The sequence below is a fragment of the Lutjanus erythropterus genome, chromosome 2 (assembly GCF_056507025.1).
Source record: "Lutjanus erythropterus isolate fLutEry1 chromosome 2, fLutEry1.hap2, whole genome shotgun sequence".
In the NCBI taxonomy this organism is placed as follows: domain Eukaryota; kingdom Metazoa; phylum Chordata; class Actinopteri; order Lutjaniformes; family Lutjanidae; genus Lutjanus; species Lutjanus erythropterus.
The window spans coordinates 49,061,666-49,073,793 of record NC_139318.1 but is presented as its reverse complement, the minus strand read 5'-3'; the positions used below and the strand labels follow the sequence as shown (position 1 = coordinate 49,073,793).

The 12,128-nt window shown below is 40.2% G+C and overlaps 1 protein-coding gene across 1 annotated transcript in view; it reads left to right on the top strand.

The window, feature by feature from the left end:
- The first annotated feature begins 9,124 nt into the window (after positions 1 to 9,124).
- The window catches only part of pik3c2b (phosphatidylinositol-4-phosphate 3-kinase, catalytic subunit type 2 beta), a 31,931-nt gene continuing 28,927 nt past the window's right edge, over positions 9,125 to 12,128 (top strand). The window contains exon 1 of the mRNA XM_084743675.1: positions 9,125 to 10,017. Coding sequence (XP_084599801.1) covers positions 9,205 to 10,017 — 813 coding nt within the window. The 5' untranslated portion in view covers positions 9,125 to 9,204. The remainder of the gene's footprint in view (positions 10,018 to 12,128) is intronic.

Sequence of the window (12,128 nt, the reverse complement as noted above, 5' to 3'; positions counted from 1 at the left end):
CTGTCCAATCACAGCTCAGAACAGAACAGGTGTTTTCTCCTGGCTGTGTTCATGAACACTTTAAGGTCAGTATGAGGTGTTTTTGTCTTGAAGTTGAAACCACGAAATCAAAACAACAATTAAAACAACAGTAGTGTGACGTCACCACGCGGAGGCGTGGTTATATCACGTGACAGCTCATTGTGGTAAAATCAATGAGAGACTGTAAAAATAAAGATGTCGAAAAGGTAAATGTTCAGACAGAATCAGACCGCTGTGTGTCTGAATATCTGTTTTATTATCATTATTAGATTAGATTCTTTTATAATATTAGTTAAAATCATATCGTGATTATTTTGACTGAATGGGGTACGATTAGTGGAAATGATCAGTTTTGCACCACAGTTTTAATTTTTCCTGGAAAAACAATTAAAATGTTGATGATGTGATTTTAATTGAGGTCTGAACCAAACGAACATCTTCTTTCATGTGGAGATTTACAGTCCGGCTCATCGTGAGAGTTGTGACGTGGTTCTGGTTCTGTGATCTGGATCTTGTTCTGGGCTGTGTTGTTGATTCTGATTGTTTTGTGATTAGTTGTGCAGCTCTGCTCGGGGGGGTGGAGTCAGTGATAGTCATGCTGTATAGAAACCAGAACTAACAAGTTTTTATTTAAATATGGTGAATATTGAAGGTGATTCATATCAGGGCATTATTTCTACATTATTACATGGCTTTGTTAAATACTTGATCCTGATTGGTCAGTTAGAGCATTCTAAGGTCTGTTATTTCTGTATAACAGACTGTTGCCATGGACACAGTTCTGATCATAGACTCTGGAGGAACAATAAAATCATTTTGAGTCAAATGATTGATTTTGGGGGGTCAATAATCAGGTAACAGGAGGATACTGTGCAGTGAGCAGGTCGTTATTGTGAAATAAAGACATAAAGTCATTTTAAAGTTAATGTACAGTCAGCAGGATAATTCAAGACTCCTGCATCATCCTGTCAGGATTTATTTCACCATAACGACCTGCTGTCTGTACATTATTATCTCTGACCGATATCGTATCGTGATATCAGACCAGATATCATGATAAATTTGTGATATCATTATATGGTGACATGTCAGAATAAAAGTTTAGTCTTTTCCTGGTTTTGAAAGCTGTATTACAGTAAAGTGATGCTATTTTCTGAACTTGTCAGACTGTTCCAGCCGTTTGATTATTTGTCTTTACTCATTTAATTCACATTATTGATTATTATTGATCAAGAAATAATAAGTAATATTTTGTGAAAGCACCAAACATCTTTATAGTATTGTCACAATATCGAGGTATTTGTTCAAAAAAAAATTGTGATTTTCACTCATTGTATGTATTTTAATACTTTTTAATTCTTAACATATTTCGTCTAAGCGTGTCGTTTGCTCAGGTGTTTATCAGAGTGTCACATAAATCACATCAAGACAAAGAACACGCAGAAACATCAGCATCATATATACATATATATGTATACAGATTCAATCTTAATCTTTGTTAAATGAGAAGAGAAAAAAAGGAAAGAAAGAGAAAAACAAAACAAAAATAACACTTACAGTAAAAAATATTATCATTATTATTATTATTATTATTATTATTATTATTATTAAATAATTATAATAATGACAATCATAACAAATTTTTACTAATTTTGTCACCTCAGCAGTGTTCAACCTTTGGAGCACACAACATGTGGTCAGTCAGGACCTACATGATGTTGTTGTTGTTGTTGTTGTTGTTGTTGTTGTGTCTGGGTGATCATTTACTGAGACGATTCATGTTTATGAATCACTTTTATATTCACAGTGATCTTGTTGTTGTGTTTTTCTCGCTTGTTTTTCAGGGTTAATGCTGATAAATCACTTTTCTATCTCAGAGTTTCACAAACTGTATTTTCAAAAAGACAAACCATCACGACCCGATTCACAACAGGCCTTATCAATAAATTCTGCTAAAAGTTTATTCATGCATAAATTAACATTTCTGACCATTTTACAGCCACGTCTGCATCATATTATATTATCTTAATGTTTTATTGTAAACATACATGTGTTAAAATCTGGCTGCAGCAGTTCAGCTCACACACATGATCACATGACTCCCTGTAACCATCAGTGTGAAAGTTTTACTCTGTTTCTCTGATATCAGTAATAAAACCTGAAATCTGACAGGACAGACGCTGCTGTGTTTCACTCTGCAGCTCATCTCTGTCAACACACTGATTTAAAAGACGTCACATGACCTCCAGTGACATCACCACCATGACTTCAGACATTTTCACTGGTGGAACGATGCTGTCGTCATGGAAACACATCATAAGATGGTGATATTTAGTGAAACTTTGGTGATATCTGGTGATACACACACTCTCAGCTCTGTGTGTGTGTGTCTGTCTGTGACTCGGCGTGTCTGTGCTGATTGGCTGTTACTCCTCACTTCTAACAAATCAGACAGTGCTGTGGGCGGGACATTGAGCCAGACGACAGAGTGCAGTCACGTATTATACTGTATTATCTATTATATGTACTATAGTATAGTATAATACAGCGGAGTGTAGTATTCAAAGTATCCTGTATATTATTAATATTATTATTATTATTATTATTATTATTGTTATAGTGTACTTTTTAGTTATACATGTATCTAATCATTATTATTACATTATATTATGTTGGTGAAGACTACAGACAGAGAGTCTTTGTTGCTGAAATATAAAATAACTGTCCTACGATCTGAACTGTGGTCTGTAGATTCATTCAGGCTGAGTTCATTGTTTTTATTTCCTGTCATCAGGTGAACACGATGAGAGATTTTAGCTTCTTCATAAATGAGTCAAATTCAGTGCATGTAAACAGAATTAACAGACTCTTGTTGTTTCGTCTCATCAGTAAAACAATCTGCATGTTTTAAATGATTTATAAAAGCTGTACTGCAGATGTAAAAATTACATTTGTAGAATTTCTTCCATAGTCTTTTATTTCTTTGGGGGCCCAAATAAAATCTCCTGTGACCCACCCGAGGGTCCCGACCCAGTGTTTGGTTCTAACTCATCCTGTTGTCTTTTCTGCGTGTTCAGCAGCTGAAAGCTGCGTCGATGCGTCTCCTCAAACATTTTCTCATTTAGACTCGTTTCACTTCTGTTTCTCTCACAGTAAACTTAAACTCCAGCAAACGGTCAGCCAACCGTGTCATTTTGTTTAATATCTGCTTCAACACGAGGTCACATGACACGGCAGCCTGGTCCGGTACGACGGTGTGAACATCCTGTCAGTGTGTCATGTGACTTTATGTTGAGATCTTGTTGACAGAGAAAGAACAGAGGATGTGAGAAGAGATGGAAAGAACACGTGAGAGGAAACAGGAAAAGGTGGAGAGAGAAAATAAAAGCGGTCTGACAGGAAATACACAACTTATTGAATCCTTTATTATTTCTGAATGTTTTCATTAAAGAAGCGTGAGAAGAATGTTTGTGCGTTCAGTGGATTTGAGTTCTGAGAAAGAAAATCGGACTCAGCAGGTCAGACTGTTAACGAACATTTCAATCATCTTTACTGACAGAAATCACAGACGTGTCGAGTTAATCAGTCCTGCAGGACGCCGTGATCTCAGCTGGTCACACAAATTCAACCCGTCCCTGTGAGGTCAGTCACACCCGAAACCAACCAATCGTAGGAACTTCCTGCTTCATCACCATGGAGACCAGCTCTGAGTCAGACAGGTGGAGTCAGGTGATTGATCATTAATCAGCTGTGTGCAGGTGGACTCTGACCCAGGAAGGTTCAGGTTTTGTTGTTCTGGTCCCTGCAGGGTTCTCAGACTGTCTCTGGGTCTGATTTCACAGCAGCTTCTCTAAAATCTTGTGACGTTTTTATTCTTTCTCAATCCTGTCAGTTTAAAAACAGACAAGACAGGTGATGTATATTTTTATATTATATTATGGTCTATTTTTAAACTAGTAATCAATCTGACAATAATTTCTGTGTTTCTCTGTTTTGTTAGAAACCAGAAAATATTCACATTTAAGAAACTGAAATCAGAGAAAACTTTATTTATTGACAAAGTGATGAATCATTCATGGAAATATTTTGTGATTAATGTAATAATTGATTTATGGTCACAGCTCTGACACACATAAAAGTGGACGGGGCTCAGTGGATGTCAGTGATCCCTGGGGTGGGGGTGGGGCTCATGAGTCACTGTGAATGAGTGAAAGTGTGTGACACACACACACACACACACACACACACAGAGAACAGTGTCAGCTCTTTGTTGTCTCCTCCCCCCTCTGGGTCTGGGTGGTGGGGGTTGGTCTGGATGGATCACAGCCGTCATGATAACAGAATATTAAACTTCAATTCAGCACTAAAATAAAAAACCAACAATACTCAGCATGTCTTTGATAGAACGAGAAGAAGAAGAAAGTCCTTTACAGCTGATCAACCTGCACACAGCGTGGAACAATCAGAGTCTGGTTTTACTGCTGCAGGACAGTAAACTGAACTGATCTCAGGTCTGAACAAACACTTCATACGTTCCACATGTTTGTTTCTTTGTAAGGGTCAGTACTGATTATCAGTGATCAAAGACATCAATAACTGATATTTGTTCCTGCTGCTTGATCTGATCCTGCACATGTGCGAGCAGGCCGCCATCTTGGATAACCGTTTACATCAATACCACTTGGACAAACCACATAGTTTGCTGTTAACACCTGATCTGTTTGGGGAGACAGCGACAGACGACAACGCCAGCCGTCAGTGGTGGACAGTAATGAAGTACATTTACTTAAGTACATTTTTTGAGTATCTGTACTTGAGTATTTGTTATTTTTGTAAACTTCAGACTTTCACTACATTTCAGAGATAAATATTGTACTTTTGACTCCACAACATTTCTATGAAGCTTGTTGTTACTTTTCCACTAAACTTTGAAATCAGCTGTTGGTGTTTTTTCTTTTCTAAAATGCAGTTGGTCACATGACGTGTTCCTCACAGAAGGAAACCAATCACAGAGCTCCTCTGGACTGATGTCACAGCAGAAACACGTCATCCAGGCGTCTGTAACAAGAACAAACTGTCCCTCTGTCATTCAAACAGAAAGACGTCATGGAGAAAGACTGAACTAAATCTCAACATGTTATTAGAATTATTCATTATTCCAGGTAGTTTTTAAAGTTGGATTGTTTTTATTGGAGTGAAAAATACCACATAATTCATGTATATATACTGCCTCTGAAGACAGAAAGAAATCTGAGTTATTTAACAGAAAATCCTTACAGTCGACTTCAATCTGATTTAATGATGTGATTTTAATTCAGTTACATCAGAAAATGTTTGTTTTTGTTTCTGATTGTGTTTCTATGTTGAAGTGTTTAAGATGTTTCTACAGACTTTGTGTATCAGAGAGGATCTACAGCAGGTCACAGCTTCATCAGGTGGTTTACAGAGTTACAAGGTTCAGTAAACGCGTCATGAAAACAATACAGCATGTACTGATATTACAAAATGTACTTTGTAATTTGTACTTGAATACTTAAGTATTTTTAAAAGCAAGAACTCCAGTACTTTAACTGAAGTAAAATTTTGACTGAGCAACTTTCACTTGTAGTTGAGTAATATTTGACCAGGAGTATCTGTACTTTGACTCGAGTACTGGGTTTGAGTACTTTGTCCACCACTGCCAGCCATCTTCTGAAAAAACTTTATTAACAACACAATATCCTGAAATGCAACACAATACAAACAACAGCAGAGGGAGACCTGAGGGGTGAAACTACGAAGACAGATTAATGTGTTAGTGAGACATGTTGAGTCGTCTCTCTTTTAACCTGCTAGATCACCATGGTAACTGATGCTAAACTCATCACCTGGTCAGCAGCAGGTTATGTTCAGAGTTTCAGATTAAATCGTCTGTAAAAATCACCGTTCTTTAACTAATTATTGTTCTAACAAGGTTGTTTATGAGCGATATAACTTTTAAACTGAGGGAGGAGGTTAACAATGAAAAGTTGTTGAGCTGAATGTTCATAATATCACTGAACGAATCCATATAATGTAAAAATGTAACAGCAGCACAAACAGTCTGCATCACGTTGTCATGGTAACCTCTGTTTGGTGATGCAGAGTCATTTTCCCCGTTTGCTCCAGATCATATTAACTCTTTAAATTGACATGGTTTATAATCCACACAGTAAAATAATGATGAAGCAACTACAGACACTTTGAAGACTTTTTACTGTTTTCTGTTTTGTCTGTGATTTTGCAGCTCAGATCACTGATTAGAAAATTGATCATCATTGATCACAGACGATCTTAAATCAGTTCCACTCATTTTCCGTTGGTTTGGTGAAAAACTTCAGTGATGTCCTCGTCTCTGTCATCATAGGACAGAGACAGACAGACTTCATCATGTTTAAATCTGCTGGATGGAGTTTTATTGTTTAATGTTTTCATGTTAGAATAAACGGCAGCATTAAGACCACATTTAGTCCATCAGTCATTTTCTCACATCATTCTTCTTCTCCTGCTTTATTTGTCATGTATTTTTTTTCCACAGCTCATAATTATAACAACTTGATGGTTTTGACTTCAGTAAGACGCTCGATCGCTTCATTTCATGAGGAAGAAGAGTCAAATGAAACAAACGTCCCTTTTATGTGAAACGAAAGTCTGGATTAACAAAGAGAGCTGATAACCACCATCATGATCCCCGTTATCTCTGATCCAGGTTTTAGGATTTGTTGATCCAGATCATGCAGAGAAAGTCTGACTGTTCAGTTTCCTTCGTAGTTCAACCCTCTGGACAGGAAACAAACAGAAATAAAATAATGATAAAATAATAAACATGACACACTCCACCTTTAAATAATGATGATGATGATGATGATGATGATGATGATGATGATGATGATGATGATGATGAAGCTGGTCCAGTCCCACCAGTGTCTGTCCTCGCTGTCTGATGTGTGTCAGTGGGACACAGCTGGTTTGTGGTGGTCTGTCAGGCTCTCTGTGGGGGGTGTCTCTCCCCTCCCCCTCCACCCATCAACCCCCCACCCCCCACCCCCCCCACCATGTGGTGATGATGCTGATGATGATGGCGCCCGCCCCCCCACCCTGTCCCCCAGACGGATCAGACAGTCAGTCACACATCAGTTTAATAAGTATTTCCTGTAATGATTTGTTTTCATAATCAATCAATCTGCTGATTGCTTAATTGATCCTGTCACAATCTTGTCAGCTGATTATTTTTAAACCAGTGATCAGTCTGATGATAATTGATCAGTTGTTTGGTCCACTGATATCAGAGCAGATCAGAGGTTTGAACTCACCATCTTTGTTCATCTACAGACGTCCTGAAATGTTTCCTGATGAGCAGCAGCTCTCAGCTGGTTCCTCCTCCTCCTCCTCCTCCTCCTCCTCCTCCTCCTCCTCCTCCTCCTCCTCCTCCTCCTCCTCCTGTTTCCTTTCCTTCCTCCTAACTGTGTTTGGGTTTCCTTCCTCCCTGCACACTCGCCTGCAGGTTTATGGGTCAGATCCTGAGCCGGTCTCTGCTCCGTCTCTGTGCAAACAATTTGGATTTATGACTTAATTGATCGAGCTTCTTGAGGAACTGTTTGTTTGAGGTTGTAGTTTGCAGCAGTGTTGACCTGCTACGCTAATCTCAAGATAACTGACATGTGACAGACATGGAGGACAGTTTTTATTGGTGGTTGTTTGATGTCTGCTGGACGTCAGGCCATAAACACTTCACAGTTTATTACATTTTAAATGAACTGTGGTGTTTTGTTTGGTGATAAAGTGACATATTCCTGCAGGACGGCGTCCTTTTACTGTGACGGCTTGAATATTTACATTTTATTGGACTTTAATGCTTTATTGAAGCATCCTGTCAGCAGAGTAGTGTAGTAGACCTGGACAGTATCTGTTTTTCATACCTTCATACCTCCCTGACATTTAACACAGTATGTGACCGTATGTTTGTGAAAAAAACAGCAACGTTAAAAGCGAGACCAAAATAAAAAAAAATCAATGCTGTGTGCAGCTTTAATTATTGTTGCTGTTATCATACATATTTTGTTACTGTTCAGTGTTTCCCGTAGCTTTTTTGCTTTGGGGGGGGGGGGCGGGGCTGGAATGAGCGTGATCCGTCGTTGGGGTCTTTGCAGGAACCTCTCGTCAAAGAACCCCTTTACCATGATTACAGAGCATTTGAACTTAACACTGATTTGTGTTCACATATTTTTAAATTTTAGCAGTGAAACACGTTTGTTTTATTCATTTATACTTTTGACAAAAAGACAACATTTATTCAGCTAGTATCACATGTGAGGTCTGGACCAATCACAGTGGGCCATAATTCGTCACACCAGATATGTTATGCTTTCACACGCACGTCACGTCACGTCACGTCACGTCACGTCATGTCACGTCACGTCACGTCACGTCACGTCACGTCACGTCACGTCACGTCACGTCATGTCATGTCACATGCCGTCACATCACACTATGGCGGTTGTTCATCAGAAGTGATGACCGGTGTACTGAGGAAAGCTTGTCATTGTTTTATTTTATACCTGCAGATGCTTTTTTCATCAGAACTAGAGCGTCTATAAACTGTAGACGATACAGGAAGTGGAGCTGAATGTTGCTGCCTGACTTGATGTCTTCAGATGAGCTTCACAGCACAGATAGCTTCTCTTCTTCTCCCTGCACTGTTTATTATTGATTATTTTTTACTTTTTTCTGTGCATTCTTTAAATTTAGTAAAAATAGAGATGCACAATTAGTTGCAGTCAGATGGAAATCACATTATGGTGAAGTGCAATGTTCAAATAGCAGAGCCTGCAGAGACGTCCTGACCTGAAAGAAAACATGTTCAGACCTCAACAATTATCACATTATCAGGGTTTTAGTAGATTTTATTTTAGTAAAAATAAATAACGATCAGTCCCACTAATTGTATCACATATTACAATTGAAATCTCAGTTGCAATATGACTTTTTTATTGTATAATGGGAAATAAAACCAAACTAAAGTTTGAAAGTTTAAAACGAGAACAGAAAATGTTTTGTTGACTCTCTGTCCCCTCTGTCTGTCCTCAGCAACCTGTCCCGTCCCGTCCTGTGTGTCCTCCATGGTCCATCTCTGATCCTCATAGTCCTGCCCCTCCGCCCCTCATCATGTCGGCGGCTCAGACCCAGAAGGAGGGCAGCGAGGCGGGCTGGGGCTGCCTGGAGTCTCTGGGTCTCAGTCAGAAGGAGCTGGTCCTGGCCGAGGCCCTGCAGATGGAGTACGACGCCCTGTCCAGACTCAAACAGGACCGCCCTGATGCCCACACCCACCCCCGCTCCAAGACCCCCACCCCCATCATCCCACGCCCTAGACCCGTCCCCAACCTGCCCGCACCCTCCCCCGCAGGAGGAAACCTGCTGAGGGGCCTCTCAGGGTCCGACCCCTCCCTGAACCAGCCTGGAGGGTCCCAGTCCCCCCCGTCTGTCCCGGCCCGGGCTGCCCCCCCCCAGGGAGGTTCCCTGTACATCATGGACCGGCCTGAGGTCACCAAGTTCAGGGATGGCTCCGGTTCTGGCCACGGGGACTCGTCCGGGTCTGGGTTTCTTCACAAAGGGTTCCCGTCTCTTCCTGATGACGTCCCTCCTGCTATCCCTCCCAGAAACCCCCTCCCCCCGTCCTCGGGGTCAGAGAACCCGTTTCTGTCCCCTCGAGGGTCCACGGTGCCCCGAGACGTGAACCTGTTCCAGCCTGATGTGGACCAGCCCAAAGTGGCCTCGGGGGACCTGAACTATGACAACATCAATGACTCGCTGGCTCGCCTCAATGGGGGCCGCCAGGGGCCCCGAGGACGCAGGGCCAATGGGGAACAAACAGGGAAGCCTGTGGCTCGGAGTAAGACCCTCCCCCCTCAGGTCCCACCCAGGACCTACGTACCTGTCCCCAAGAGCAACAAGAACCAGAGGAGGGTGTCTGCAGACCCGGTGAGACCTTGGTTACCTTGGTGATGTCATATGATGTCATCATGATGTCATTATGATGTTACTTTAAGTTTCGAGTTTGTTGTTGGTATTGATTATTGAGGAATCTTTGGTAGAGGTGAAAGTAACTAAATACAAATACTTAGTTACTATACTTAAGTAGAGTTTTCAGGTATGTGTACTTGAGTATTTCTTTTTCTGACATTCGATCACAAATATCTGAACTTTTAAAACAGGATCGTTACTTTAGTTTTAATTGGTTTGAATTATTGATAACAAGATGAAAACAATCTAAGAAAGACAGCGAGACAAAATTATGCAAGACATGTAACAAGACGAAAACGCGTAACAAGACGAAGACCTGTAACAAGACGAGCACATGTAACAGACATGTAACAAGACGAAGACCTGTAACAAGACGAGCACATGTAACAGACGTGTAACAAGACGAGGACGTGTAACAAGACGAAAACGTGTAACAAGACGAAGACCTGTAACAAGACGAGGACATGTAACAGACATGTAACAAGACGAGGACGTGTAACAAGACGAAAACGTGTAACAAGACGAAGACCTGTAACAAGACGAGGACATGTAACAGACGTGTAACAAGACGAGAACATGTAACAAGACGAAGACCTGTAACAAACATGTAACAAGACGAAGACATGTAACAAACATGTAACAAGACGAGAACATGTAACAAGACGAAAACGTGTAACAAGACGAAAACGTGTAACAAGACGAGGACATGTAACAGACGTGTAACAAGACGAGGACATGTAACAAGACAAAGACATGTAACAAGACGAGAACATGTAACAAGACGAGAACATGTAACAAGACGAGAACATGTAACAAGACGAGGACATGTAACAAGACGAAGACCTGTAACAAGACGAAGACCTGTAAAAGACATGTAACAAGACAAAGACATGTAACAAGACGAAAACGTGTAACAAGACAAAGATCTGTAACAAGACGAGGACATGTAACAGACATGTAACAAGACGAAGACGTGTAACAAGACAGTTGTCTTTGTACAGAAACAGTCAGTAGAAATGTTCTTCAGAGGACGGATTTTTACTTTTATACTCTGAAGATATTTAAGAGCCTGAACTTTTTTTATTTTCACTGCAGTGAACAGGTTGAATCAGTACTTCTACTTTTACTTGAGTATCTGTACTGCAGTAAAGACTGAGAGGACGTGTGTCTCCTAAAATCTTTTTCTCAGTTTGGTCTTAAACAGAAGTGAGACTTGTTAATAGTTGTGATTGTTATATAAAATGTTTAACATGAATCTGGATCTCATTTAAAATGTTTGGAATATCTTCTTTTATTTTACAGATAAATATAGTCATCGTCTTTTTCTACAAGCTCCTCTACAAGCTCTTTTTACTTCATTTTTGCCTTGTTATGTCTTTTATGTTTTTTTGTCCTGTCATGTTGTCCTTGTCTTTCTATGCCTTTTGCATCTTTTTGTCTTGTTACGTCTTTTATGTCATTTTCGTCTTGTTCTGTCTTTTATGTTGTTTTCGTCCACTGATGTCTTTTTACCTGGACTCAATTTCAATTACGTTACTGTCTTTTGTCATCAGACTAGCAACAAAGAAATAATCAGAATAAATTGTCCTTATTTTCCAGGGCTGTAACGATTCGCTCATACGTCCGATGCATCAGACTTTAATGTGTTAGATACGAGTGCATCGGTTCAGACGGCCTGCGTCAGTAAAAAGATGAACATGAATCAAAAACAAATCAATGCAGCACTAGCGTATCAATACATCTCATTAGTTTCATTTTTGGCATCAGGGAGCTGCTGCTGTCTCTGCCTGCACCGCCCTCACTGGACGCCTGCTGCTGCGATCACACAAAACAAGCGCTCCCTCCTCCCTCTCCTGTGTCTCCTCTTCATTTCCTCTAAACAGACGGCGACAGAAGTGACATCGTACCACGTTGCACCACCAAACTTTCATAACGTGCAACTGTGAAATAAGTTTGTGTTTTATAAGAAAGATGAGAAACGCTGCTGCAGATCATTGATGTGAAACGTGTGACAGCAGAGGACAACATGCAGCCTACAGGAGACTCATAATAACATGTTAACACCACGT